General features: G+C 41.2%; 1 protein-coding gene and 1 long non-coding RNA gene across 2 annotated transcripts in view; one reads left to right on the forward strand and one right to left on the reverse strand.

Moving 5' to 3' along the window:
- The window catches only part of TRPC3 (transient receptor potential cation channel subfamily C member 3), a 58556-nt gene extending 31984 nt beyond the window's left edge, over positions 1-26572 (forward strand). The window contains exons 4-12 of the mRNA XM_081876737.1: positions 5938-6102; positions 7364-7580; positions 10158-10391; positions 11644-11908; positions 12953-13148; positions 16782-16991; positions 18375-18458; positions 22012-22087; positions 25375-26572. Of these exons, the coding sequence (XP_081732863.1) occupies positions 5938-6102; positions 7364-7580; positions 10158-10391; positions 11644-11908; positions 12953-13148; positions 16782-16991; positions 18375-18458; positions 22012-22087; positions 25375-25517 (1590 nt within the window). The 3' untranslated portion in view covers positions 25518-26572. The remainder of the gene's footprint in view (positions 1-5937; positions 6103-7363; positions 7581-10157; positions 10392-11643; positions 11909-12952; positions 13149-16781; positions 16992-18374; positions 18459-22011; positions 22088-25374) is intronic.
- LOC309350501 lies at positions 19208-22027 on the reverse strand. Its single transcript, XR_014160442.1, has 2 exons — positions 21947-22027; positions 19208-19358 (listed from the first exon to the last, which is right to left on the reverse strand). It is a non-coding gene; the product is annotated as an uncharacterized lncRNA (long non-coding RNA).
- Positions 26573-27264: the final 692 nt, after the last annotated feature.

Genomic DNA, 27264 nt, shown 5'->3' on the forward strand with positions numbered 1-27264 from the left:
ACATGCAGCCGCCTTGACCTTCAGGCAAGCCAGCAAACCAACCAACCAACCAACCAACCAACCAAGAAACATTCAAGTTAGGTATAGTTTCTTGCTTCAACAGAACCAAATAATGGCTTCAGAATAAGCAAGAATATGAAGCCATTTTCAAACCATGGCTTTGTCTCCTTTCATGTTCCAAAGCAGTTAACCATGGTTTCATGGTGTGGTTCATGAAATGGGAAAGTATAGCTAACTGGAAAACATCTTGGTCTGTTAGCAAAGGATGGAGTGAAGTGGCCATGAGTGGCTCGTTTATATCTTGGCATATTAAGCTAAAATATAAACATCCAGATATGAACATGTTGCTCTTAGACTAATTAATGGAGGTTAATTAGCAAGTAGTAGTAGTAGTAGTAATTTATATCCCACCCATCTGGCTGGGTTGTCCCATAACCTTCACAATTAGAAGAAGAGTGTCTCTGGCAGAGCATCTAAAGACATGTATGTGGCTAGGCAGGATTCGAAAAAGGATACTAGGCCAGGTGGGCCCTAATCCTTTCAAAGTCATTCAGGTTGGTGTCTATCGCTAGATCTAGAGGGAGAAAATCCCACAGTTTAATTATGTGCTGTGTCATAGTAAGAAAGGGGTCAGGGGACTCTAGGGAGTGGAAATGGGGAATGCTAGGGTGTGTATCTTGGCAGGTACCCAGTGATGTCTACCCTGACACCATCACAGCTGCAAAGAATAGATAGTTAAAAACTCTAAAGTTGATATCTAAAGTCATTTTAGACTTGCTGAAGAATTTATGCATGCTGAAAGATTTCCCCAAAAGACTGATGCATGTGCTCAAGTGTGTAACTCAGCCACATCTCTGATTTTGGCTTTATATAACAAAACATGCACATTTAGTAATTTCAGAGTTTTAACATAATTTTCTTCTCTTTGGTGCAGGTGCTCTTTAATTACTTTGTGAATGCTTACTAATTTAACTGCCAATGCTAGCTAATTCAGCAGTATATATAGCAGAATGCAAGTTAGCTTGCTCCTGAATGCTACTTTAAGGCTTATCCATGCTTGCCTTTCCTTCTCACTTCTCACAGGCATGGTCTTCACCTTAAAGCACAATGGCTGAGCACCCCCCCTTTTTTTTTGCTCCTGTAGGTTTCCCATGAAAACCTGCTCTTTAAAGCTGGATCAGAGCAAATGGCAATCTGTGGAAAACCCGAATTGCTGTTTGCTACGAATCAGCTTTAAAGAGTGGATTTTCATGGGCAAAGCTCCAGATCAAAGAAAAAGGGGGGTGGCACTCAGACCCAGAGCTTTAAAGTGCAGATAATTGTGGATGAGCCCTTAATCAAAGCAAGTTTAAAACTAATCTTTATGTCTTCCAAATGTCTTGAAGATTCGTTATGTTGTGCAAATGGCTAATAATAACCTTACCTATGCTGAACGTAAGTTAAAAAAACAACCCCTTTTAAAGCTATTTTTGCTGGCATTTTCATATTCAGAATTCTGGGCACTTATTGCTTATTTGCATGCAAAAAACCCACAATGTTTTCCTAGCTTACCATATTGCTTAAAAGTGTTACCCATGATCATACTCAGTGGCTGTGGAATGCTGACTGGCAATTGGGGACTGGGTGGAATGGAATATCCTGGAAGAGAACATGGCTAGCTGGTTGGCATTCTGAATAGGAGCAATTCAAAGAACAACATTTTGTTGCAGGCCCACATATCAGGAAACTATTGGCCTCCTGCCTTTATTGTACAAAGGGCTGCCCGTTTTGTTCTGTGCCTTTATGTACAACTACTGCATTTTAAGCAGAAAAATATTAATCACGTATATGGGGACATTTAAAATGAAATTCCCACTTGCACCAAGAAAGAACAACTGTTAATATTTTTAGTTTCTGAAAAAAAAACATGTTTCCAATCTCATTTGAGCCTGTGGAGGTGTTACTGTGATGTTTGCAACTCTGCAACATGCCAAATAAACAAACCTAATAATAACATAAAATTGTATGGTGATAACTATCTGTACATTCAGGAGCCTTTCTTTATAAAGTCTGAAATAGCTCATTCAAGGAAGCTTGTAATTTAATATTATTTTTAAGAAATATGCCTCAGATTCAAGCGCAGTGGCAACATGTGAATAGGTTGCTATTATATTTTTAGTAGCTGATAAAAAACTATTAATGGAGTTATATTGGCAACATCATAATCAGAAGGCGTCTTTTTTGCAATCATAAATATTTGCCAGTGAGAATTCCCATGTGATTTAGTGTATATACAGGTGCTTGATACATACGGAGAGCCTGAAGTCTTTCTAATTTTCATAATAAATAGATTCCTCCAGTTCACAAGTAATTTATCAGGAAAATCAAAACTGGGAATGGTACTTTACTATCTGCCTTGCTTGCCCTCATTGTATTGGTGGGTAGTATTGCTTCAGGTGGACCTTGCTTTGATACATTGACCATGATCAAAAATTGATAATTAATCTGATAATGTTCTAATCCACAAACAACTAGCATTTCTTGGTCTTTAAGGTGCCATCAGAGTCTTTAGTTGTTTTGGCTATCACACAGCCCAGCCAAATACCACTGGGAAATGAAACAGAAAGTAAGGCATGCTTAAGCCTATTGATTTCAGTAGAATCGATAAACTTAAGTTTCCTATGTGGGGTTGTAGCTGCTTGTTTCTTGTCATATAAATTGGGTTGGATTCATAGGAACAGATAAAGTTGCCTTGCTCCATTTAGCATGCAGCTTTTGATCTAAAGTCACATCAGTGGTGGGAGGCTGGAAGAAGGGGACTTGCCAGGAGGGATGGTGAAATATACTCAGAGTCGAGTGTGAATTTCATGCTCTTTATTCAGCTCGTAGTAACAATGAATGAAACCTTCCCCAAAACGTCTAGCTATATATACATTATTTACACAATGGGCTCTGCGTGATTGGCTAATTCTGGGCTGCTCCTGTAGGCCAATCAGGTTGCGGATTCACTTCATCCAGGAGACTGATTGGCTGCTCCTGCAGGCCAATCAGGTCTCTGATTCACTTCCACCTGGAGCTGGATTGGGTGGCTCCTGTGGACCAATCAGCCTGCTGCATTCTGGATCCTATTGTTCTAGGATTCAGCTCAGTACATAACAGATGGGGAAGCCAAAATGGATGGAGTAGCAGAAGTGTGGGGAAACCCTCTTGATGAGAGCAGACTGTTCATCACTAAGCAGCCCTCTTGGTGGAGAGAGAGAGAGAGAGAAGCTGCTGGGAGAGTGAGCAGGAGTGACAGAAATAGTGAGAGATGAGTGGCCTCGCTATTGTACTGGCTTTAACTCTGCCTGCTGCTGGCATGTGGCCCCAACAGATTACCCCAGAGGAATGTGATTCTTGGGCAGGGAGAGAGAAGGTTCCCTCCTCTGAGCTACACCAGCTAGCAACAGGCTCTCCGGGGTTTCAGCCAGGGTGTTTCTCAGCCATACCTGGAGATGCCATGGACTGAATCTGGGGCTTTCTGTGTGCAAACACGTGTCCTAGCACTGCACAATGGTCTTTCAAAGCTGCTCTTCCACTCACAGAAGAGCTGTTCTATATCCATCACTAGAGCTTTGTTTGAGAAAAGTGGAGGTAAACCCAAAGATTACGTTCCCTTACGCAACAGGCCAGTGTCTAAAGCAGAAGCATGAGAATTTCTGTTGTATATTATGGCACTGTGCCAATTCCATAGGTGACTATGACAGCAGTTTGTACGTAGCTAAAACAAAATGCTGTTCATCCTGAAGAGAGAACACCGTGTTTTCACACACACATACACACACGCTGCATAATAAGCAGTCTCTAATTACTGCTGTTAATTTATTGTCACCACTGTATCCATGACATACTGAATCTTTCTAACGAATCCACCCATGCCTAGTATCTGCAGAACAGCAATACAGTCATACCTCATGTTACAGATGCTTCAGGTTATGTGTTTTCGGGTTGCGGACCGCGGGAAACCCGGAAGTACTGGAATGGATTACTTCCGGGTTTCACCGCTTGCACATGCGCAGAAGTGCTAAATCGTGCTTTGCGCATGCCGGCGCCTGTACAGATGTGGTGCTTCAGGATGCGAACACTGCGAGTTGCGAACGCGCCTTCATCACGGATTACGTCTACAACCTGAGGTTCCACTGTATTGGCCATTTTCCTTCTGCTAGGGTTCCTTGAATCTAACCCTGTAGTTTGGATCCAACTGTGGTTGCTACAAGGGGGAGGGGAAATTCCCCACATACACGTTTGACATGAGTTGACAGTGGAGGTGGTACAAAGTAGAGATAGCACTATGTAAGCGCATGGCAGAAGTCGTTCACCCAGCAGGGCCGAGCTGCAATGCTGGCTTCCCGGCAGCTGTGTTGCTCCCACTTGCCAGGCGGAGGAGGAATGAGTGGCGGGGAGGTTGGCTCACAGGCAGAGCCAATCCAGTGCACCTGCCAGTGTGCCCACACTGCCTGACCTCCCTGCTGCCTTGCCGCTCCCTCTCTTCCCATTAAGTGGCAATGAGGCATCTTCTGGGAAGCATGGTTAACATGATGATCTCAGTAGGTGGGGCACATGTTGTGGTAACCATCCACTCAGCCACTATGCAGTTGCGAAGTGCTGGTTGTGGCACCGCCACATCCACAGCCAGTTTCAATCGCTGAAAAGCAAGGACAGGAGTGTGTCTAAAATCCCTGTCACCATGTTGTGGTCACTGCTGATTTGACCTAGTAACACGTCTCACCAGCTACCACTCGATCCAAAGAGCCATTTCTACTCACTGTATTATTCTGTTCAAGGGGACGTGGGTGGCGTTGTGGTCTAAACCACAGTGCCTAGGGCTTGCCAATCAGAAGGTTGGTGGTTCAAATCCCCGCAACAGGGTGAGCTCCTATTGCTGTGTCCCAGCTCCTGCCAACCTAGCAGTTTGAAAGCACACCAGTGCAAGTAAATAAATAGGTACCACTGTGGCGAGAAGGTAAATGGCATTTCTATGCACTCTGGCTTCTGTCACAGTGTTCTGTTGTGACAGAAGGGGTTTACTCATGCTGGCTACATGACCCGGAAGCTGTCTGTGGACAAACGCCGTCTCCCTCGGCCTGAAAGCAAGATGAGCACCACAACCCCATTATTGCCTTTGACTGGACTTAACCGTCCAAGGGTCCGTTACCTTTTTACTTTACCTAATATTCTGTTCCCTGTTCCCTAACACCTCTACAGAGGCTATATTGGGGTATGATTCCTTTTCAAACATGGAGTTTTTGTATTGGGTGACCATAAATGGGCGATCGCTTGCTCAAAAGAATCTCACGCCATGTGAAAATTTTGTCCCTAACGGGGAGGCAAATTATTATAACCTCTTTCACCATTGTTCCTTTTATTCCATTTTAAAGTGGTCCTGTTTTGTTTAGTTTTGTTTAAGAGCATTTATGCATGGAAACGGTACACAGGAGAGGATTGTGAATTCACACTAAAAAGAATAAAGGCTTTATCCCAAGTATAGTAATGAGAGGGAGAAACATGATTTCTAGCATGCGGCCCCTGTGTCTAAGTAGGAATATGCTTGTAACATGATCCAGTGTCCCAATAGTTGTGTGACACAAAATTATTCATCATTATATAAAGATTTGACGGAAACTGAAAGGTTCTCTCAACTCTCAACTGAAATATCTCTTCTGTTAACATGTTAATGTTTGCCCTATCTGTATTCTTAGGAAATGGAAAATGTGAGCTGTTGCAATAGATGCAATAGAATCTTTGTTCCTCCACATGCTGCTCCATCAATCCAATTTGCCATGCTGCTTGGGGCTGATGGGAGTTGGAGTCCAACGACTTATATTGGGGAGTCGGGCACAGGTTACCCAACCCTGCAGTGTATTAATTACATGTGCTTCAGTATCTGTGTAACTTGTTTTTCTTCTGTTTTCCCCACAGTTTGTGGCCCATCCAAACTGTCAGCAACAGCTGTTGACCATCTGGTATGAAAACCTCTCAGGATTACGGGAACAGGCCATTGCGATCAAGTGTCTAGTTGTGCTGGTGGTAGCACTGGGCCTCCCATTTCTTGCCGTTGGGTACTGGATCGCACCATGTAGCAGGGTACAAGGTTTTGTTTTTGGCTTTTTTGGTGTGTAAATGTATTTCATTTCAGAAAGCCCTCTGTAGAAGTAAGAGATCCAGTCGTGTGCTGAAGGCCTTATTCCTGTTTCTCTTGATACCTTGCTGAAACCAAATGATTGCTATTGTTAACGTAATTGTGATTATTCGTTTCCATTACACCAGAATGTTTTACAGTTTCTTATTCTGTACTTCTGTTGGGCGAGTGAATTTGGAGCATGAATACCCTAGTTACTAAAAGGAAGTAACACTCTATGCAAATAAAATAATGCTAAAGATTAGTAATTTATAACAAGTTTCTAAACTAAATAAAATAGGTTGTGGCTGCTCTACTTGGATGACCTAGGGAAGAGGTCCTGTATCTTCTTCTCTTCTCTCTTATGAAGAAAAGCTATCTCAAGTATGATCTGTAGGCACAAGAGGCCATCATCTTGCTGAAGCTAACGAGGTCTGGTCAATGCAAGAGCCTGAGAACTGCATGAATACCCCCTCGGGCTCAATGGTGGAAGAAATGTAGGATACAAGTTTATGAAAAGAAAAAAACACACACACACTATAAGGATCAGTATGCGTTACCCAACATACTGGTGGCCTCATAGGCCTCCTGTTAATGCTGCTTACTTGAGATAATAATAATAATTTATTATTTATATCCCAGCTGTCTGGCTAGGTTTCCCCAGCCACTCTGGGCGGCTCCCAACAGAATATTAAAAACACAATAAAACATCAGACATGAAAAACTTCCCTAAACAAGGCTGCCTTCAGATGTCTTCTAAAGGTCAGATAGTTGTTTATTTCTTTGACATCTGATGGGAGGGGGTTCCACAGGGCAGGTGCCACTACCAAGAAGGCCCTCTCCCTGGTTCCCTGTAACCTCACTTCCCTTGCAGTGAGGGAACCCCTAGAAGCCCCTCAGAGATTGCAACAGTATGTGGAGTAGCTTCAGACCAATAAAAATGTATGAATCAAAACCTTTTCAACTTTTGCACAGGATTTCCAACAATTTGGTTCTACTTTTCATCAAAATTTGATTCCAAAATGGTTTACAAAAGCATAAAAATATACAACAGTCATTTAGGCGAAGGATTCTTAAGTATGGCTTTACAATAGTTAATTTGCATGCAAAGAAGTATCCCTAAATTGAAAATTAGCATTAAATATGCATTTTTGGCATGTGCCATGTTTGTTGAAAGTGAAAGCATACATTGATTAAAAACAAATCTATTCTCCTTTGTTTTCTCAGCTTGGAAAAGTTCTCAGAAGTCCATTTATGAAGTTTGTGGCACATGCAGCCTCCTTCATTATTTTCTTGGGTCTGCTGGTGTTCAACGCTTCAGACAGATTTGAAGGGGTCACAGTATTACCCAACGTGACAGTTACTGATTACCCTAAACAGATTTTTAGGGTTAAGACCACTCAGTTCAGTTGGACAGAGATGCTGATCATGGTATGGGTGCTTGGTATGTATATAGCCTCTCTATCTCAGTGTCAACCTGATTAGTTTCTATGGCATTCTTCGATAACACTGCTTTCTGTCATAGCTATTGTATGCTGCTCCTGTACAGTTGATTTAATTTGTTAATTCATTTTGGGGTCCATGCGCACCCTGAAAAATCTGTATCCAGGGGCACAGAGTGCTTATGCGCATGCGTGAGCAGCAAAACCCGGAAAAATACTTCCGGGTTTGCCACTTTTGCAACCCGAAGTTTACATTACTAGAGAGTAACCCGAGGGTCTATTGTAGTAGATTTCTAGGCAGAGATCTCACAAACAGATCTACCGTATTTTTTGCTCTATAAGACTCACCTTTTCCCTCCTAAAAAGTAAGGGGGAATGTGTGTGCGTCTTATGGAGCGAATGCAGGCTGCGCAGCTATCCCAGAAGCCAGAACAGCAAGAGGAATTGCTGCTTTCACTGCGCAGCGACCCCTCTTGCTGTTCTGGCTTCTGAGATTCAGAATATTTTTTTTCTTGTTTTCCTTCTCCAAAAACTAGGTGCGTCTTATGGTCTGGTGCATCTTATAGAGCAAAAAAATACGGTAATTAAAACTAAGCATCATTAATGGTTTAGAGTAGGGCTTTCCAAACTTTTCATGGTGGTGACACACTTTTAGACATGCAGCATTTCGCAACACAGTAATTCAGTTTTACTAGCAAACTGGAGGTTAAACAATCCCCTTTCCAACCCTGGGAGGGGCGTGGGGAACATTCACACGACACACCTACACTCTGCAGCCGACACACTAACGTGTTGTCGTGACACACAGTTTGGAAAGCTCTTGTTTAGAGAGGGCTACTTGTAAAATGTATGTTTTTTGAAACAAAGAGCTGGTGTAAGGTTTTGTCGCAAGAATCGCATCAGACTTCTTCCCAGTGACCTTAGATGTTCAATGCAAATTACAGAATATGTGTTGAATACCCAAGGGATCTGGGAAGAAGTCTTTCTTGCTCCAGTAAATAAATAAATCTCACTACAACTTAAAGAGATAAGAGAAGCAACATGATAGGCAGATAGATCAGCTAGCCAAATCTATAATGGCTGTTTCTTAATTTAGACTGAACTGAAAATCTCAGAGTTTAGTTAAATAAACTCTAGAGATTGCACAGCATTTCCCCATAGCCTGGGAGTGTCAATAGCCTTGATCACTGATCCCTAGAGCCTTAAAATAACTCTGGCATTTTCATTTTGCTCTCTCGGAGTCTTTATTGTAGAGGACTAAAAATAATTTTAGGGACGTGGGTGGCGCTGTGGGTTAAACCACAGAGCCTAGGACTTGCCGATCAGAAGGTCGCGGTTTGAATCCCTGTGACGGGGTGAGCTCCCGTTGCTCGGTCCCTGCTCCTGCCAACCTAGCAGTTTGAAAGCACGTCAAAGTGCAAGTAGATAAATAGGTACCGCTCCGGTGGGAAGGTAAACGGCGTTTCCGTGCACTGCTCTGGTTCGCCAGAAGCGGCTTAGTCATGCTGGCCACATGACCTGGAAGTTGTATGCCGGCTCCCTCGGCCAATAAAGCGCGATGAGCGCTGCAACCCCAGAGTCAGTCAGGACTGGACCTAATGGTCAGGGGTCCCTTTATCTTTACTAAAAATAATTTTAAAGTTGTGGGCTGTAACCAAGTCAAATTCAGAGTACAGCCGTTAAAATAAACTGGTGTTAGACAAATCTGTTGATTTCAATGAGTCTATTGTATGTTGCTCCAGTAGTCTTATTCTGCATATGTCTTATTCGAATACTACCCTGTACCTGTATGCCTTTTCAACTTCATTAACATCCTCTTCAAGTTCATATAAAATTAACATCCTATCTAAAATTGTGGAGGTCTGTTCCCTTAGCACAATAGAATGCCAGAAAATTTCAGAGCACCTGAATCTTCCATTAGACATATGAGTGTGCATACACACCCACCCCCCCACACCCCACCCCACATATACTTTCTCTTTCCTTTTCTCCCTGTCACCTTAAGGTGACCCGCCTGCTCCCAGGTTAGATGAATGAATGGAATAAATCAATCAATGCTGAGCAGCAGTTTCTCTTCTGCAGGTGAGAAAGGTGAGAATAGGGAAGTGTTACTTTTACAGGTAGTGCTCAGGAGGGAGGCTGGAATACTTCCGCCAAGCAGCTGCTGAAGATTACCTACCTCACTTTCCTGCAGGACTAACCTAAGTCTGGTAATCAGGATAAGAGCTCAGATAATCTGAGTGTGAGTTTGGGTTAGATATGCAGATTTATATGTCTTGCTTGTATTCCACCTCGTGCTAACATTTCATGAGGTCTGTTACACCAGTAATATTGCAGAATGGACCTATGACCCTATACATAAATCTGGTGTGACAGGTGAGATCCTTGCAGTTTTCCACATGGAAGTGTCTTTCAAGTATGACATGCCTTGTGTAAAGCAGCTAAGAAAAACCTAAACCATTTTCACTTGTACAATTCTATGTATGTCTGTTCAGAAGTCAGTCTTGCAGAGCAGCGGCTTGCTCCAAGTCAGGGTGTAGCAGTCTTCACTATGTTTTTATTGTTTTTCTGGTTTTTAGGCATGATGTGGTCCGAGTGCAAGGAGCTTTGGACAGAAGGACCCCGAGAATATATTTTGCAGCTGTGGAACGTTCTGGATTTTGGGATGTTGTCTATTTTCATTGCCGCTTTCACAGCAAGGCTGCTGGCCTTTCTGCAGGCGACAAAAGCACAGCAGTATGTGGACAACTTCATTCAAGAGCCTGACCTCTCTGAAGTCACACTTCCACCAAACATAGAATATTTTACTTACGGCAAGTCAAAGAAATGTTTCCGTGTCTCTAGTATATTTAAATGGCTAGCATCTTTTTAAAGGAATAGCATGAGGATTATCACAGGAGATGCTCACTCAGTGGAGCACAGCTGTAACAAGATCATCCTGGCAGCGGCATTGCTATTACTTACTGGGAGGGACAGGGTAGATTGGGTCTACTGGTGCAGCCCCACAGACCCCACATTGACCCTCCCAGTAAGTAATAGCAATTCTGCTGCCAGGATGCTCTTGTTGCAGCTCTGCCCCACCGGGTGAGTTGCACCTGTAACCTCATATAACCACCCAAGCATACTTGGGACGCAGGTGGCGCTGTGGTCTAAACCACTGAGCCTCTTGGGCTTGCCGATCGGATGGTCGGTGGTTTGAATCCCCGTGATGGAGTGAGCTCCTGTTGCTCTGTCCCAGCTCCTGCCGACCTAGCAGTTCAAAAGCACGATAAATAGGCACTGCTGCAGTGGGAAGGTAAATGGTGTTTCCGTGTGCTCTGGCCTCCGACACGGTGTTTCATTGCACCAGAAGCAGTCTGGTCATGCTGGACACATGACTTGGAAAGCTGTCTGTGGACAAACTCTGGCTCCCTCGGCCTGAAGCGAGATGAGCACCACAACCCCATAATCGCCTTTGACTGGACTTAACCGTCCAGGGGTCCCTGACCTTTTACCTTTACCTTTACTTTTTTGAGCCCAGTACAAACTTATAAAACAAGCCTCCTCCTGAAGATGCTACTCCTTACAAATCATGAAAGAAAAGTTTTGATTTTTCTTCTGCAATTACATTTAATACATTGATCTCCCCCCGTTGGATCTCTTCTATCATGCCCTCAAACAACTATCTCCTTTTTTCCTATTTTTGTCTTAACATAACATCCAGCTTGAAGAAGAGCCTTACAAAGCTTGGTGTCTGTTTTGCAACTTTTAATAAATAAATAAATCCAAATAAAGATATTATTCTGTTGAAGTTTTGAAGGGCTACAAACATTTATAAGTAAATCAAATCACTTTAAAGCTTTCTGGCCTTTTTCATCACAAAGTCATTAATTAATTCCTCCAAATCAACTTCTCTTACAAGGTCGTGGTGAATTCGAATTACTCAAAAATATCTATTCGGCGCTATAAATATGTATCTTTATCAAGATATATGAATATAGAACGGCCAGATATTTTATTTTTTTAACAAGCAATAAAAAAATACACGTAAAGCAACAGTTTCTCGTTTATGTCTCTTTCTTTCAGCTCGAGATAAATGGCTTCCATCTGATCCGCAGATTATATCAGAAGGTCTTTATGCAATAGCTGTTGTGCTTAGCTTCTCTCGAATAGCTTATATCCTGCCTGCGAATGAGAGTTTTGGCCCATTGCAGATTTCCCTTGGAAGAACCGTAAAAGACATTTTCAAGTTTATGGTCCTTTTTATTATGGTATTCCTTGCCTTTATGATTGGGATGTTCATATTGTACTCCTATTACCTTGGAGCCAAAGTAAACGCAGCATTTACGACGTAAGTAAAGCTTATGAAAAAAAGGACAAAAGTTTTGTATCCTCTTTGTGGTGGAGGCTGCTGGAAGTTTACAGTACAAGTTAGTTTACACATGCATGTCCATCACAATAACTTGTCACTCAGTTCATTTGGACGGATTCAGCTGATTCTAGCTTCTCCTCTGTCCCCTACTATCCATAACTGCCTATCCTGAGAGTAAATGTTACTGAATATATTTGAGTTGCAGTTATTATATAAGTATAACCAGGTGCATTATGTAGTTAGACAAACTATTTAACATTCTTATGGTTTTTTTTTTAAAAAATGAAGCTTACAGGGCATGTGATATTGAAGATTTGTATGAATACACAGTAGATTGAGAATGGTATACCATACAGTCACTCATATAATAATTGGATTTCTTCCTGCAAAAAAAAGGGGGGAAAGCTAAATCTACACCATTCATGGACTAATGCATTTATAGTTGGGGCATGTAATATTGCACATGTGTGTCCACTGTGCATGCTATAATACGCAGTGACATATAATAATCATGTATTTTTCATAAAAGCAAGCAATTGTTATAAGAACAACTCTGTGCTATGCTGAATTAGCTGTGCATGCACACACATGTACATTTGGTGCTTTTATATATAAGTGCAAGTCTGTTGTGACAAGTTGAGCTATGCCTCTGCACTATATTTCATTTAATTTTTGCACAGTTTGCAGGGAGTTCTAGAGATGATGCCATTTACTTTATTAAACAAGTATCTAATCAAAGTTGTAAGGCAGCATCTTGGTGTACAAGGATATAAAAAATGGCAATACACTACCACTTTCCCCTGTCAAACTTAATTCTGTTAATACAGCTCACCAGCCGCAAACATAATTGGCATATGCAAAAAAGCCACAGGGGAATCAAGTTATCTGAAAACATTTTATGTTGCGAGCATCTTGTTTTGATTAAATGTCTGCACTAGGATCTTTGAATCATCTACTTTGAAACAAAATAATTTACAAGTATTTATATTTGAATTCATTAACGTACCATATTTTTTCATACAGAGTTGAAGAAAGCTTTAAGACCTTATTTTGGTCAATTTTTGGCTTATCAGAGGTCACGTCAGTTGTCCTCAAATATGACCACAAATTCATTGAGAATATTGGCTACGTGTTGTATGGAATATACAACGTAACGATGGTTGTGGTTTTACTCAACATGCTGATTGCCATGATCAACAGCTCCTATCAAGAAATTGAGGTGAGTACTTTTCTGCTTTATTTTGCCCACCCCTCCTGCAAAGATTTGTTCTGTATATACTGTTTCTCAGCTTACCATAACTGCTTAGACCAGGCATAGGCAACCTTTGGTCCTCCAGATATTTTGGACTACAATTCCCATCATCCCTGACCACAGGTCCTGCTAGCTAGGGATAGTGGGAGTTGTAGGCCAAAACATCTGGAGGGCTGAAGGTTGCCTATGCCTGGCTTAGACCCTAAGGTATGTTAACTTAAGAAAGTTCATGGAAGGAAAGGTTTCCCATTTCCTCTTCCTCCCTTCAGCTACTGTCACTCCCTACCTATAAAGTGTTGTAAAAATAAAGATAATGCTGTCAATGGCTACTAGGCATGATAGTCAGAAACTGTGTGCTTATGAATACAAACATACATACATACATACATACATACATACATACATACTCAGTGGTCTAAGCCATGGTGCTTCTTGGGCTTGCTGATCAGAAGCTTGGCGGTTCGAATCCCTGCAACAGAGTGAGCTCCCGTTGTTCTGTCCCAGCTTCTGCCAACCTAGCAGTTCGAAAGCACACCAGTACAATTAGATAAATAGGTACCGCTCCGGGGGGGGGAGGTAAACAGCGTTTCCGTGCTCTCTGGTTTCCATCATGGTGTTCCATTGTGCCAGAAGCAGTTTAGTCATGCTGGCCACATGACCCGGAAGGCTGTCTGTGGATAAACGCCGGCTCCCTCGGCCAGAAGGCAAGATGAGCACTGCAACCTCATAGTCGCCTTTGACTGGATGTAACCATCCAGGGGTTCTTTACCTTTTTTTACCTGCTTATGAATACCAGTTGTTGGATATTTCAATGGGGGAGAGTCATCTTGTGTTTGGGTCTTGCCTGCAGGCTTCCTGTAGGCATCAAATTGTTCACTGTGAGAACAAGATGCTGGACTAGACAGGCCAGTGTCATGATGAATGATTCTGATTGGCTGCTCTTGTGACTGCAGGCCCCTCATATAAAAATTAATAGTGTGATAACTTCACACTCCATTTCTGTACATATTTATTCCCAGCGTTTAGATACGGCCCCATCACAAAAAAATCCTTTGGGAGGTTTACAAGTGAAAATTAAAACCATAAATTATAATTATACATCATCTTTGTGTTAATAAGAACATAGGAGAAGCCCTGATGGGTGAGAGCAAAGGCTAGATTTTCAAATTCTCTGTAAGCATAACATGTTTTCCAAAATTGAATAAATACAAATGTGCCTGATTTGCATAATTATTATGACCTGAGTACTGGGAAATAGGAGATTTACTGTAACAACATAGACACCCCCTCCACCTCACATAATTAATTTTGTGATTCTGATAAATAATTATGTCACATTCTATCCACACAGTCATCTTTGCTGTGTCAACAGGACTCTGTGGTGCTGCTGATTACATTAATATGAAAACAAATACTAAAGGGTCTTTAAAACCATGATTTATTGTAATATAAGCTTTTGTAGATAGCTTACTTGTTAAGATCCAGGAAGTATCAATTTCAGTTTGAAGATATATCCATGTATACTAGGCTGGATAAAAACATGCATTTCTGTGAACAGAAGGATCTCTTAAAAGCAGAGTCTTGCTAACGAAAAGGGGTGTGAGACAATTTTTGCCAGTTCCCCTCCTCCCCTATTTAAAAAGGTTACTATCTGGTGAGAGTTGGTGAAAATGCATTCTGGGAGTGTGTTATGATGACTAAACTGCATTTCCAAATATTAATTATTCAGTGTGTAACCTAAGCATCTTTTTATGCTTACCATATTTAAAACTTGCTTCTAATCCTAGGTGCATATTAGAAATACGTAGGTGTTTATTCTAAAACAGCCAAGGCTGTACTTAACATCTGCAGGGTGTCAGGTTTTCAAAGAGGGCTAATGTGCGTTACTTAATCAATTACTGATAGCCACATTTTTTATTCCAGAAAGCGCCTTATTCAGCAGGACTGCAAAACACATCTTTAAAAAATTGAATCATATCATCCTGGATGTTTATGTTCTAAACACAGTGCAGTTGAAATAGTATATTTTACATGTAAATAAGATGTAGGCATGCTTGGCAAATAACTCCACTAATCTTGGTTCTCAAGAGAAACTTCCAGATCTGTAGTGTTATTTTTTAGTATCCCGAATAATTAAGAATGTTATGTATCCTGGGAAATTTGAAGAAAGTTCAGTATGTTTTCAGACTAATTGATTTCTTTCTTTTTAATTTTATTGATTAGATTTTTATCCCACTCTTCTTCTAAGGTATTTATTGCCCTGTACATGTTTCTCCTCCTCTGCATTTTATCCTCACAACTCTGTGAAGCAGGTTAGGCTGAGAGAGAGTGATTGGCTCATTATGATCCAGTGAGCATCGTGGCTTAATGGGGATTTGAACCCCAGTCCCCACAGTTCTGGCCCAACACTCTTATTGATACAACACTGACACTACATATCTTGCAAACAATGGTATTTTACAGTGTTGAACCTCCTCAGACCATTTCTTCAGTTTAGCTGTGGGGAACACGTCCAAATAATTCTGCATTGTTAATACGTTTATTTTTATTACTTAGAATTATATCTCACTGTATTGCATTATCCAGCTCTTGAATGACTGTGGGTTTCTATTCAAAGCAATAGAGTTTCAGGCTGAAAGAATCTCCCCAAGAAATTTGTGTTCTGGCATGGGGCTTCTGTTGTTGTTGTTGTTGTTGTTGTTGTTTTTTAAAAAATCCTACTAGGCATGGCTAAATTTGTGGAAGTACGTAAGTCACTCTTTGGATATCAGCCATACTCTTGTTTTGTCCCAAGAGTACTGAAAAGAAGACGACGAGATTCAAGGACTTGGGAATAATAGAATATAGTGTGGGGGGGAGGAAACAGGTTGGAATCCTAAGCATGCTTATTGGGAAGTAAGTCTCATTTTATTCAGTACATCTGGGTAAAGATGTTGATGATGAGACGGAGAGAATTGGGGAAAGGTGAACTTTTGACAAAACAAAAGTGAATATTTAATGCCAGCAGTAGCAGCACATAACCAGGAGACTCCATACTTCAGAAGATTGCACTCCAACTTGTGGAGGGTGTTCAGAACAAGGATGATGTGTGTGTAGAGCTACGGTGCTAGATCCTGCAGAACTTCCTCCCACCGCAGAACATTTACTGAACATTACCAGAGAACACCTGAAGTGTGAGCACCACTGGATATGCCTAAACCCTGCCACTTCCTTGCAGGATACTTCATATAAGTCACTGGAGAACAAGTATGGCTTGAGGGATTTTGGTAAAGAAAGAGGAGGACTCTGTAATCCTGAAGATCAGAGTGTGGTGTGATCACACTCATGCTTCTCGGTAAACCTTGTTTTACCCAGGAGACAGAGCAGAGAGTGTAGTCCTTTGTTCTTCCTTCTTCCTACTAGTTATTCACTGATGTTTCTGTTTCTTGCCTCTTCTCTTCTCATCTTTTTAATAATTGAAATTGCTTGCTTGTTATTCATGTTTTTATCCAGTAAGGCACTTTGTGTGTCCCTGCACAGAAAAGTGGGGTAAAAATAATGTGCAGTCGAGTAAGACTATTCAAAAATAAATGAATGGACATGTCTTTGTTCCCAACGTAGGATGACAGTGATGTGGAGTGGAAATTTGCTCGCTCTAAGCTCTGGTTATCGTACTTTGATGATGGGAAAACCCTGCCGCCTCCATTCAGTCTTGTCCCAAGTCCCAAGTCTTTTGTTTATTTCTTTATAAGGATCATTAAGTTATTTAAGTGCAGGCGGAAAAGACTGCAGAAGGATATGGAACTGGGAATAGGCAACTCAAAATCCAGGGTAAGTGCAAATCAGACTCACTCTGTTTCATGGAACATTATTTTTTAAGCTTTTGCTATTTCTAGAACCCTAAGTAATGGTTTGCACTGATGAAGTATGCATTGCTGATCACATTCTAGGGTCTTTCCCATGGAAGGCCCTCCAGATGTTGTTGAACTACAGCTCCCATCATCCTTGATAATTAGCCACGCTGACTGGGGCTGATGGGCATTGGAGTATAGTAACATCCAGAGGGCCACAGGTTCCCCACCTCTGGTCTTCCACATAGTAGGGAAAGAACCAAAATATGGAATAACGAAAATAACCAAAGTATGTCTACATCCAATCTCACATAGAGAAATAAATGTCTCATGTGAGGGAGATGGCTGGTGAGAGCTGAATTGTAAGCTATATCATGGAAAACTGATTGTACCCCACAAGAAAACAGATGTATATGGGGCACTGCAAACAAATAAGGCCTTTTCCCTTTCCCCTTTTCAGCAAGCCCCTTTTGTCATGCAATCCCTGTGGCATTATTGGGTGAGTTAGCAGAATCAGACCTTGCTATTGCGAGTGTGTTACGTTTGGGGGGGCTATTGAAAGCATCCTCTCTCATTCAGTTGTAACATACCTTTTCTTTCCAGGGTTAATTTCTGGCAAAACCAGATTTCCAGTCTCTGGAATAGTCTATAGGGATGCATGTGTATCAGAGTTGGCCCGCCTTGGGCACTGAAATTCTGCAGAGTAGCACCCCTGCTAGCGCACTGTCCCTGCTGTCACATGACCCTGGTATGCGAGGCTTTGGCAGGGGGCAGTGGCAGAAACTTCTGGTTTCGCCTCAGGCTGTGAAATGGGCTGGCCTGGCCTGGGGTGTGTGTGCGCGCGTGTGCACGTGCGCGCACACACACATACATATCACTTTAAACGATTAAGCAGCTGAAGCATAGGAGAGATTAACAGTGAATAACAAGCTCCTTCTCTCTGTTTCAGTTTTGTTGGTATTCCTTGCACTGTTGTTTATTTTAATACGATGCTAATCTTAAATTAGTACGTTATAATATTTTACTTCTCGAATCTTCTTTAGCCTGGCCACAAGCTCAGCGCTTGGGGAGCTACTAGCCAGTGCAAGCTAGTCTTTAAGTGTGTGGAATGTTGAATTTGTCTTCCATACTTGATTCCAGTTCAGAGAATAGGTAAAATACATATTCTTATCTGAGCACATCCTTGAAGTTGAGAATAAATACATGCACAAGTAGTTTGTGGAATCACAGCTTGGCTTGCTCCTTTCAGAATGTTTTTGCTGAAAAATATACATTTCTGTAATCAGTTAGTAATAAAGCAATGCCAGATTACAGTTGCAAATTCCATGGAAAATATTCTGATTTTAGATTTATTCTTTCCTAGCTCAATCTCTTTTCTCAATCCAACTCGAGGGTTTTTGAATCACACAGCTTTAATAGCATTCTCAATCAGCCAACACGCTATCAGGTGAGTGGTTAGCTGGGCAGTACATGCAGCCATGATTATCTAAATAAATTACAAGTTTCCATGCAGCTCTGAAGTTGGACTGCCAATTCACAAACAAATATTTTGTGACAGATCTGTTAATCGCTTAGCACAGAGCTTGCAGAAAGGAATCGTTTTCCTGCTTGCCGCTATTTTTACTGCTCTGATGCCAAACCCCCAAATGACTTATTAAAACTTGGGTGAGTTTCGAGGTTGTGTGGCAGAAACTGCTGGGAGAAAATGCTGAGAAATGTGCCAGCAAATTTATTGCTGATAAGCTGCATACCCCTGGACTGTAGCCCACTGTGATTTCACTCAGGAATATTCAGTTAATTAATTGAATGGTTCATTTTAATTAATTGACCTAATTCACGAGTAAGTGCATTTTGTATATCTGCATTATGAAAAAACCTTTAGAACCATCAAAATTTCAGATTCTCCAAGTGTGTGGCCAATACACCAACCACCCATATACAAGAGGGCTTGGGAGAACATAAACATTTGGAGCAGTGTAACAGCTTTTTTGGGGGGGAGCCCTAAGGGTAGCAGGAAAACATTGATTTTTTTTAACTTAGTGAGAACAGATAATGCTCAGAGGCTGCCAAACCCTTGACTACTGGTGGTGGTGGACCCTGGAAAATCAGGGGGTGAGGAATAGAATGGTGTGTTCTGGAAAAGGGGCATGCTATGTGACTGGAATTCTAAACAGAAACACTATGTATGCTGCAACATCGTGTTGCAAGCCCAATTTGTATTATTAAATGGAGAATGGAACAATTTCAGTTGTAAAACCTTAGATTTGGCTGATCAAAAGCTGGCACAGAAGGCTGAAAAGGTTAAGGCATAGGATGTGCTTTTGACTGTCTTTCTCAAAGTCCAGGCCTGCGGGTTCAAAGAAAAACGAGTTATAGCGCTGAAAGAACAGATTCATCAACATCATTTTAAAGCACCAGTTGTGTTGAATGCTAAGCTTACAGAACACTGTTCTAACAAAAGGTCAGAATGCAAGATAGACCATATTGAAAGCATCCAGGAGAGTGATGGAACATGAATAATTTAAATACCAATCTGCATAAACAAACACAAGCATATTATTCAGATACAGTGATATGAAAGATTTTTTCCCATGCCCTTCTCTCTCTCCCTCTCCCTTTCTCTCTCCTGTTGACATAAGTCTGACCTTGAGCCATAGAATACATGGGATTTTTATTTTCTGAATTGGAAATGCAGACCAGCTCTTCAGTGACTGCTATGATTGCGTACAAGGGAGGGGAGTATGAATACTGGCCCAGCTTGACAATTCCTGACAGCAGTCCTGGAAAAAAATATAATTTCTCCCCACTCACAGAAATAGCATGTGATGTGAGCACATTTTTGTTTGCTGTTTTTTGTCCAGTGGACAAAAGGGTTACAAATGAAGCCAGAAAGAGGTGGAAACAACAACACCATGAAGATCTCTGTACAGACCTAGCTGCATTGGCCCCTATACTGGGACTTATTTATTATTTAATTTATTGAGAGGAGGCAGTGTTCTATGGCTCACTCTCAGCCATTGTTGGGCTGTTTGGGGAGATTAAGCTCCTTTTGGGGTGTATGCACGTACTTTTTTTGGAACTTCTTTTGGCACTTATGATCTCTTAATGCAGTGGTTTTCAACCAGTGTGCCGTGGCACCCTGGGGTGCCTTGAATGATGGTCAGGGGTGCTGCGGGCAACACTGGCCTCTGTCCCTCTTTTCTTCCCTCTCTCCTCTGATGCCCTCTTGTGTCTCTGCCTCCCAAAGGCTTGCAAAGCTGTTTGTTGCAGCAGCATTGGCTACTAAACCCCCAAACTTGGCTCTCTAGCTGTTTTGGGACTACAATTCCCATCATCCCTGACCACTGGTCCTGTTAGCTAGGAATGATGGGAGTTGTAGTCCCAAAACAGCTGGATGGCCAAGTTTGGCCATGCCTGCTAGGCGAATGGTGCCTCTGGGGCTGGCCAGGGGATGCTGGTGCTAGGAGCTGAAATGGCCTTGGAGTAAGCATGCCAGCAGGCGAGGGAGCCCAGCCTGTCAGCCAGTCCACCAGCCCTTGCTGATGGGAATTGACAGACATGTCTCAGGCCCCTGTGGGGCAGTGTGAGGAGGTACCTCTCTTTGGGGCAGGGGGCACAGCTCTGAGATCAGGGGTAGCAGCTGACCGGAGGACTCCCAAAGAGAGGGGAGAGGAGAGGAATCTGAGGGAACACTTCCCAAGGGACGGTGTTCAAAAAGGTGCGAGGGGTTGCCAGCTCTGCAGGCCATAGGTGGCATAACTTGGCTCCTGAGCCCCATAGGGGTGCCACAGAAATAATGTAGTTGGTCAGGGGAGCCATGGACTCAAAAAGGTTGAAAACATCTGTCTTAATAAATTCATAGGCTGACTTTCTAACCAAAGTGCACAAGGCTCACATACAATAAATACAGTATTAAATAAGATAAAAATAGGGAGCCAGTGTGGTATGGTGGTTAAGAGTGTGGCACTAAGAGCTGGGAGACCAGAGTTTCACTCTCCACACAGCCATGAAACTCACTGGGTGACTTTGGGCCAGTCAATGCCTCTCAGCCTAGCCTACCTCACAAGGTACTTGTAAGGATAAAATGGGGGAGGAGAACTATGCCCATTCACCTTGAGCTCCTTGAAGGAAAGGTGACCTATATATGTAATAAATAAACAAATAAACAACAAAATTGCCGCCTAAAACATAACCAATTTACAAGCTGAAACACACTCATCAGGAGGAGCCCTGCATCTGCCCTAGTTCTCGACGCCTTATCCTTTTACTACAAACCATTAACTCTAATGGATGAGGTAGATAATAATAATAGTTTAAAAACCCAGGGCCACTACAAAACCTCCTTGCCTGGCTTTTCCAGAGTAATCAAATTGCAGTTACATAACCCTTGTCTTGCAAAGTCCCAGACACGGTGCCAAAACACAATTGAACAGGAAGTGTTTTGTCACAGTCAGCGTATACTGTCCCCTTCTCTATGCTTGTTCATGGTGATAACCTTCCTCTTGTTTCTCAGTCCAGCCGCTTTGGCTCTTGGCACAGGGGCACTGTGTTTGAAGGAGTGGTTTGACTTGAAGAAGTCATTCCCGCACAAAATGCCCCACCTCACAATTAAAAAGGTGGGATTCGATGTGCAATCTTTGCTGACACCTTGTGGTGAACAGGGGTTGCAGCCCTGAGAGGGAGCCCAAAGGTTGCAAGGTTTGTTATTACATATTTTCAGTGAGAAATAAGTGTATGAGAGATATTCAGGGCCCTTCTATTTAGTGAAACAGCCAGGCATGTGGTGCTGTATTATATCTGGTACTATCCATGTCTAGTTGGGGCAGGAGAGGGGAATTAAATGGCTCTGTGTGGCTTCTTGTAGGGTTGGGATCCCTTCCAGTCTGTGTAGCTCTGTGAGTTGTATGTGTGAGAAAGAATTGATTGTACTGTTACCTTTATGACATTCAAAGCATCGTGAAATGATAAACAGTTGTGGTGTTGTTGTTTTTCTCCAATAGCAAATCATGAAGAGACTTATAAAACGTTATGTTCTGAAAGCACAAGTAGACAAGGAAAATGATGAAGTCAATGAGGGTAAGAGCTACTGCCGACTTCTTAATATACTTGTACAGTAGGAAGACTCTGAATGCTGTCCCAAAAATGTAACTACTGAGTCAGATCATAGTGCAGTAACTGGTACACTTAGTGCCTTTTATAGACTATCATCACCTCTTATTTTGCCGCCCACAGCACTTTTATCAAGATATGAGTACTGGGCACCTTTGCCATTACACACACAAAAAGCACTACCTATACCACAACTACAACTATAGTTACTACCAGATGTTTTAGCAGAAATTGGGAGCAAGTCACACAGCAACTGTAGAAACATATTGCCTTTTATTTTTTTGAGGTGAGGCTAATTCTTGGTTCACCAGAAACTTAAATAAACTCTCTGCTGAAGCAGGTGTCATTTATTCACTTTTTAAAATTCATTCAGCAAATTTTATATATCGCTGGATGGTAAACAAAGCTCTAAGTGGTTTGCAAAAATATAAAGTAAAACATTAAAATTGTCAAGTTAAAAGCAGGCATTTCAAAATATGTGTCATGTTAGCCATCTGTTGCACTGAATTCGTGTATGATGTCAGGATACAGGAAAGTGGCTGTACTTTGCCCAAAATGGCCTGGAGTGCCTTACTAGGCTGTGGGCTAGAAGTAGCCCACCAGTGGTATGGATTATTTACAGACAATGCTGCTCCCCATCCCCTGCCCCCAAAATGTTATTATAATGAACCTTATGACATTTGGAAAAATAAGTGAGCTTCTTCAGACTCAACACAGAAAACACATGAAAAGATTCATGGATGGGGAACCTGTGGCCCTTTCGATGTTGTTGGATTCCAACTCCAGTTAACCCTGACCATGGGCCAGGCTGGCTTTGGCTGATGGGAACTGAAGTCCCACAACACCTAGAGTGCTACAGTTTCCTTATCTGATTTAAAGGTTTTAAAAAGTAAGTAAATAGCTAGCAGAGAAGGGGAGACTTTGAAGGAAACCTGCACTGGTGGAACTGAAAATACTTTCCTCTCACATTTTCTTACAGGGAGGATGTTAATAGCTTTCAAAAAGTAATTCCCAAATGTGTACTATGGGGAAAAGGCAGATTGGAGACTAAGAAATGCACTTAAAATAGAATGCATTGATTCACAGATGACATTAAAAAAAAAACAAACCCTCAGGAAACCTGAAATATGATTGAAAATCCAATTTTGTACATATGTGGCCCCTGGCTGATTTAAAAACTTAATACAGGCATACTTAAAATTGCCTTTCTGCCTTTCATAAATGTGCACTCCTAATAGGAGAGAGGCTCAGAAGCTATTTAAATGGCACAGGTGAAGTAATCTGTCTGAAGCTTAAGAAGGCTTTGCCGATAGCCATCTCCTATTCCAAACTGGAATAGGTTAGAGTCTTTAGTTATGAAAGATAAAGTGATGGGGGATTAATACTTTGAGTGAAGGTTTCGATCTGCAGAAAAACCCTTCAGCAGCCAACTTACCCTCCAGAGATCTGGAGAATGCGAAAGAGAGATAAATATTTAAAATCATGAACCTGCCTCAGTCCAAATTCATGAAAATCTGTATGGAGGAAGCAATCCCAGGGGTTCTTTTTATTTGTCAGCTTATTGTAGGGGACATGCACACGTTTTCCCTGTAAAATCTCTTGAGCTAAATTAAACTTCTGTCAACAAATGTGAAGATGAATAGTTGCATGTGAATGCTATAAACTAATTCTGTAGAGCTGTAAACTCTGAACTGCTTTATTTTTGAATTGGACAAAATAAAGTAGTTTAAGACAAAACAGCTAAAAATACTTAAAACCCCAAATACCAGTGGTAGTGACCTTTAAAAACATATCCACGTGAGCTGAATTCTCTTCTAAAATTAGCTAAGAAAAAATATGTGACCTTAATACCTCAAGGATGTTGCTTTGCTGCTGTAAGATATGAAGTGTTTGTAAGAGTATGGGAAATACAATGAATGCTATATGTCATTTTTGGCTTAGAAGCATGAGAGTTGCATCTTAGACCGTCAAGAGAATAAAAGCATACTTAGATTTTTGTTGAAGCTTATTTCTTCCACACATCACATGAAGACCACATACACAGAAAAGTGAATTGCGGTCCTTTAAAATGACCCAGTTACATTTATTTCAATCCAGTTTCTAATGTCTTGTTAGTCTACTGTTATATATATTGAGGACTGATTGGAATGGATACTTTTGAATTTTGCTATTAATTCTTCCCTTTGCGCAACCTTCAGATTCCTCATCTTTTTCTCAAATGTCATACTTCTCAGAGCTGATGTTGGTTTCAATAGGTGGTGTATGCTAAGCATGACAAAGTCTGGATCCAACCCAGTGTATTTAACAGTCAGAAGTTTGAATAATAAATTATTATAGCAGGGGTACTCCATTTGATAATGCATTTTTCATGTGGATCTCGCCAAAGCTAAACACCAATAAGTTCCATTAGATCAAAATGGGAGCATCAAGCATTTCGGGGGCGGGGGGGATGTAAAGCATTAATTTCAACCACTGAAATTAATAGCAATGTAAAAGTGATTAACTTTGGCTAGATTGTGTCCTGTGTTCAAAATGCAGTTAAATAATCAAACAGGTAGAGGACACATCATTGCTTATTATCAGCCCGACCAGTTCAAAGAAGAATACAGTAAAAGCTTTAAGTAATCTAACTTAATAGTTCAGTAAAGCTTGCAGTCATAATGGAAACAAAAATAGATAATAATAATAAATTGTCCAGTAGCACCTTACAGACCAACTTAGTTTGTTCTGGTATAAGCTTTCATGTGCATGCACACTTCTTTAGTCATAATGGAATTGCTTATGTAAAGCACCTCCTTATATAATTCATCAGCATAGGTTTAAAACATAACAATATAAGAAGAGTCTGATGGATCAGGGCAGTGGGATATCTATTCCAGCATCCTGTTGTCAGTTGCCAACCAGATGCCTATTGTAAGCCTGCAAGCAGGACCTAAGTAATAATAATATTTTAATAATTTATTATTTATTCCCTGCGCATCTGGCAGGGTTTCCCCAGCCACTCTGGGTGGCTTCCAACAAAATATTAAAATACAATGGTCTGTTAAACATTAAAAGCTTCCCTAAACAGGTCTGCCTTAAGATGTCTTCTGAAAGTCTGGTAGTTGTTTTTATCTTTGACATCTGGTGGGAGGGCGTTCCACAGGGCAGGTGCCACTACCAAGAAGGCCCTCTGCCTGGTAGTATCCAGTACTACTTCAAATGCTTGGTCTTTGTAAGCTGTGTCAACAACTTTCTTTTTACTAATTACACAGGTGAACTTAAGGAAATTAAGCAAGATATTTCCAGTCTTCGCTATGAACTCCTTGAAGACAAGTCTCAAGCAACAGAGGAGTTGGCAATTCTCATCCATAAACTCAGTGAGAAACTCAACCCAAATTTAACGAGATGTGAATGATCTCAAATCCCTGGATTTTGACCACAGCACAAGTATTGGCAATAATATTTATGAGTGACTTATACTTGAAAATGTATTGTAGATTTTTAGCACTAAATAACTTTATGTACAGCTTTATTTGAAATACAGTCTTAGAAGATTTTATGAATTTACATGCAAAAAACCCAGTTTATTTAATGTGTATTATAAAGGATATTTTGCATTTATTTAATAAGGTGCAATTGTATCTAAACAATCTTGCATTGCAAATAGTTTTATCAATAAAATGTGTATCATTTGCACTGAACAAAGAAAAAACAACACTGAAGACTAGGGCTGCAATCCTAAACCGGTTTACTAGGGAGGTAAACATGTTTAGGATTGTACTGCATATGTCCTCCACCATGCTGATGGGAGATGTAGTAACCAAAATACAGCCAGCTCAGTGAAAGATTACTTGAAAGTACTTTGCATATGATCCAGTTAAAATTAAAGCACGCTGAACTCCCATTGATTTCAGTGGCATGCGCTTCTCACACTGATGTAAAAAAACAACAACACAGCACAATCCTGTGCATGTTTCCTTGGAAGCAAGTCCCCCACGTTTAGCGGGCCTTAGATTGCAATCTTATACATGCTTCCATTGAACTCACTGGAGCTTATTTTGGAGTGGACACGTATAGGATTGTGCTGCTGCTTCCTAGTATGGATACTTGGACTAACCTTTTTAAGTGCTTAATTTTCACTGGATCACACCCCTTGATTTATCAGCTTTCTTAAGAAACAAGCCATGGCATGGACAACTGAATGTTTAATAGTGAAGATAAAAATGCGGCTATAATAGTAATAGTGCCGTTAAAATTACCTATACCTATGTAAGTTTGCATATTTGCTTTCAGAATAGGAAGTATTTTTTTTTTTTACTTCTAACTAATGTGAACTGTCAAAATATACATTTTCATGTGGTGAAGATGATTTTTTAAAATTTAAGATACTATGCAGGGCTGATATTTTGTTACATTTGTTCTAAATAATGCCTCTGATGCGTACTTGTTAAATAAAATATTCATACTTTATTGACTCTTATTTTATTCTTAATACTATGTCAGTAGTCAATAGGAATGCTCAAGCACATTGAGGGGAAGGGGATGGATGGATGGATGGAGGATTGGTGCAAACAACCTGGAACTACAGGGATGAGGAATTGGTTTAAAGCAGGGAATGGGAACAAAAGAAAATCAGTCAAATCTGGAACTGCGGTCCTCTAGTACAGAGGCATCCAAACTTTTTTCAAAGAGCCAGATTTGATGAAGTGAACATGCGTGAGGGCCGAACATTTTGCCTGACGTTCTTTGAATGATTAAAATTAAATGCAAATTGTTAAAGTTCATAGCAGAGAATATCTTCTCACACAAATATGTTGAGCCAATGTTCGAATCTCTTGAAACCAGCTCTTATCCAGTTGGCGGTAAAAGTTCACAAGAGAGCTGTTGGTGACGACCTTACTCAGTGTCACAATGCAGCTCAATGAGCTCGAGCTGCAGCTGAACTGGAGCATCATTGGGGTGAACAGAGAATGGAGAGGAGAAAAGTCTGATCTCCTTTTCAATAGCAGCAAAATCCTGAAAGCGCCGTTTAAACTCCCCAGCCAGAGATGCGATGTCTGCTGCATTCCTGCTTGTTTGCACACTGATATTATTGTGTGGAACACTGTTCATTATTTCCTGCAACACTGAAAAATGTATGGTATTGGGCTGTGTTTGTGACA

Source organism: Podarcis erhardii (assembly GCF_964252035.2).
Source record: "Podarcis erhardii genome assembly, chromosome: 9".
NCBI classification, from domain to species: Eukaryota; Metazoa; Chordata; class Lepidosauria; order Squamata; family Lacertidae; genus Podarcis; species Podarcis erhardii.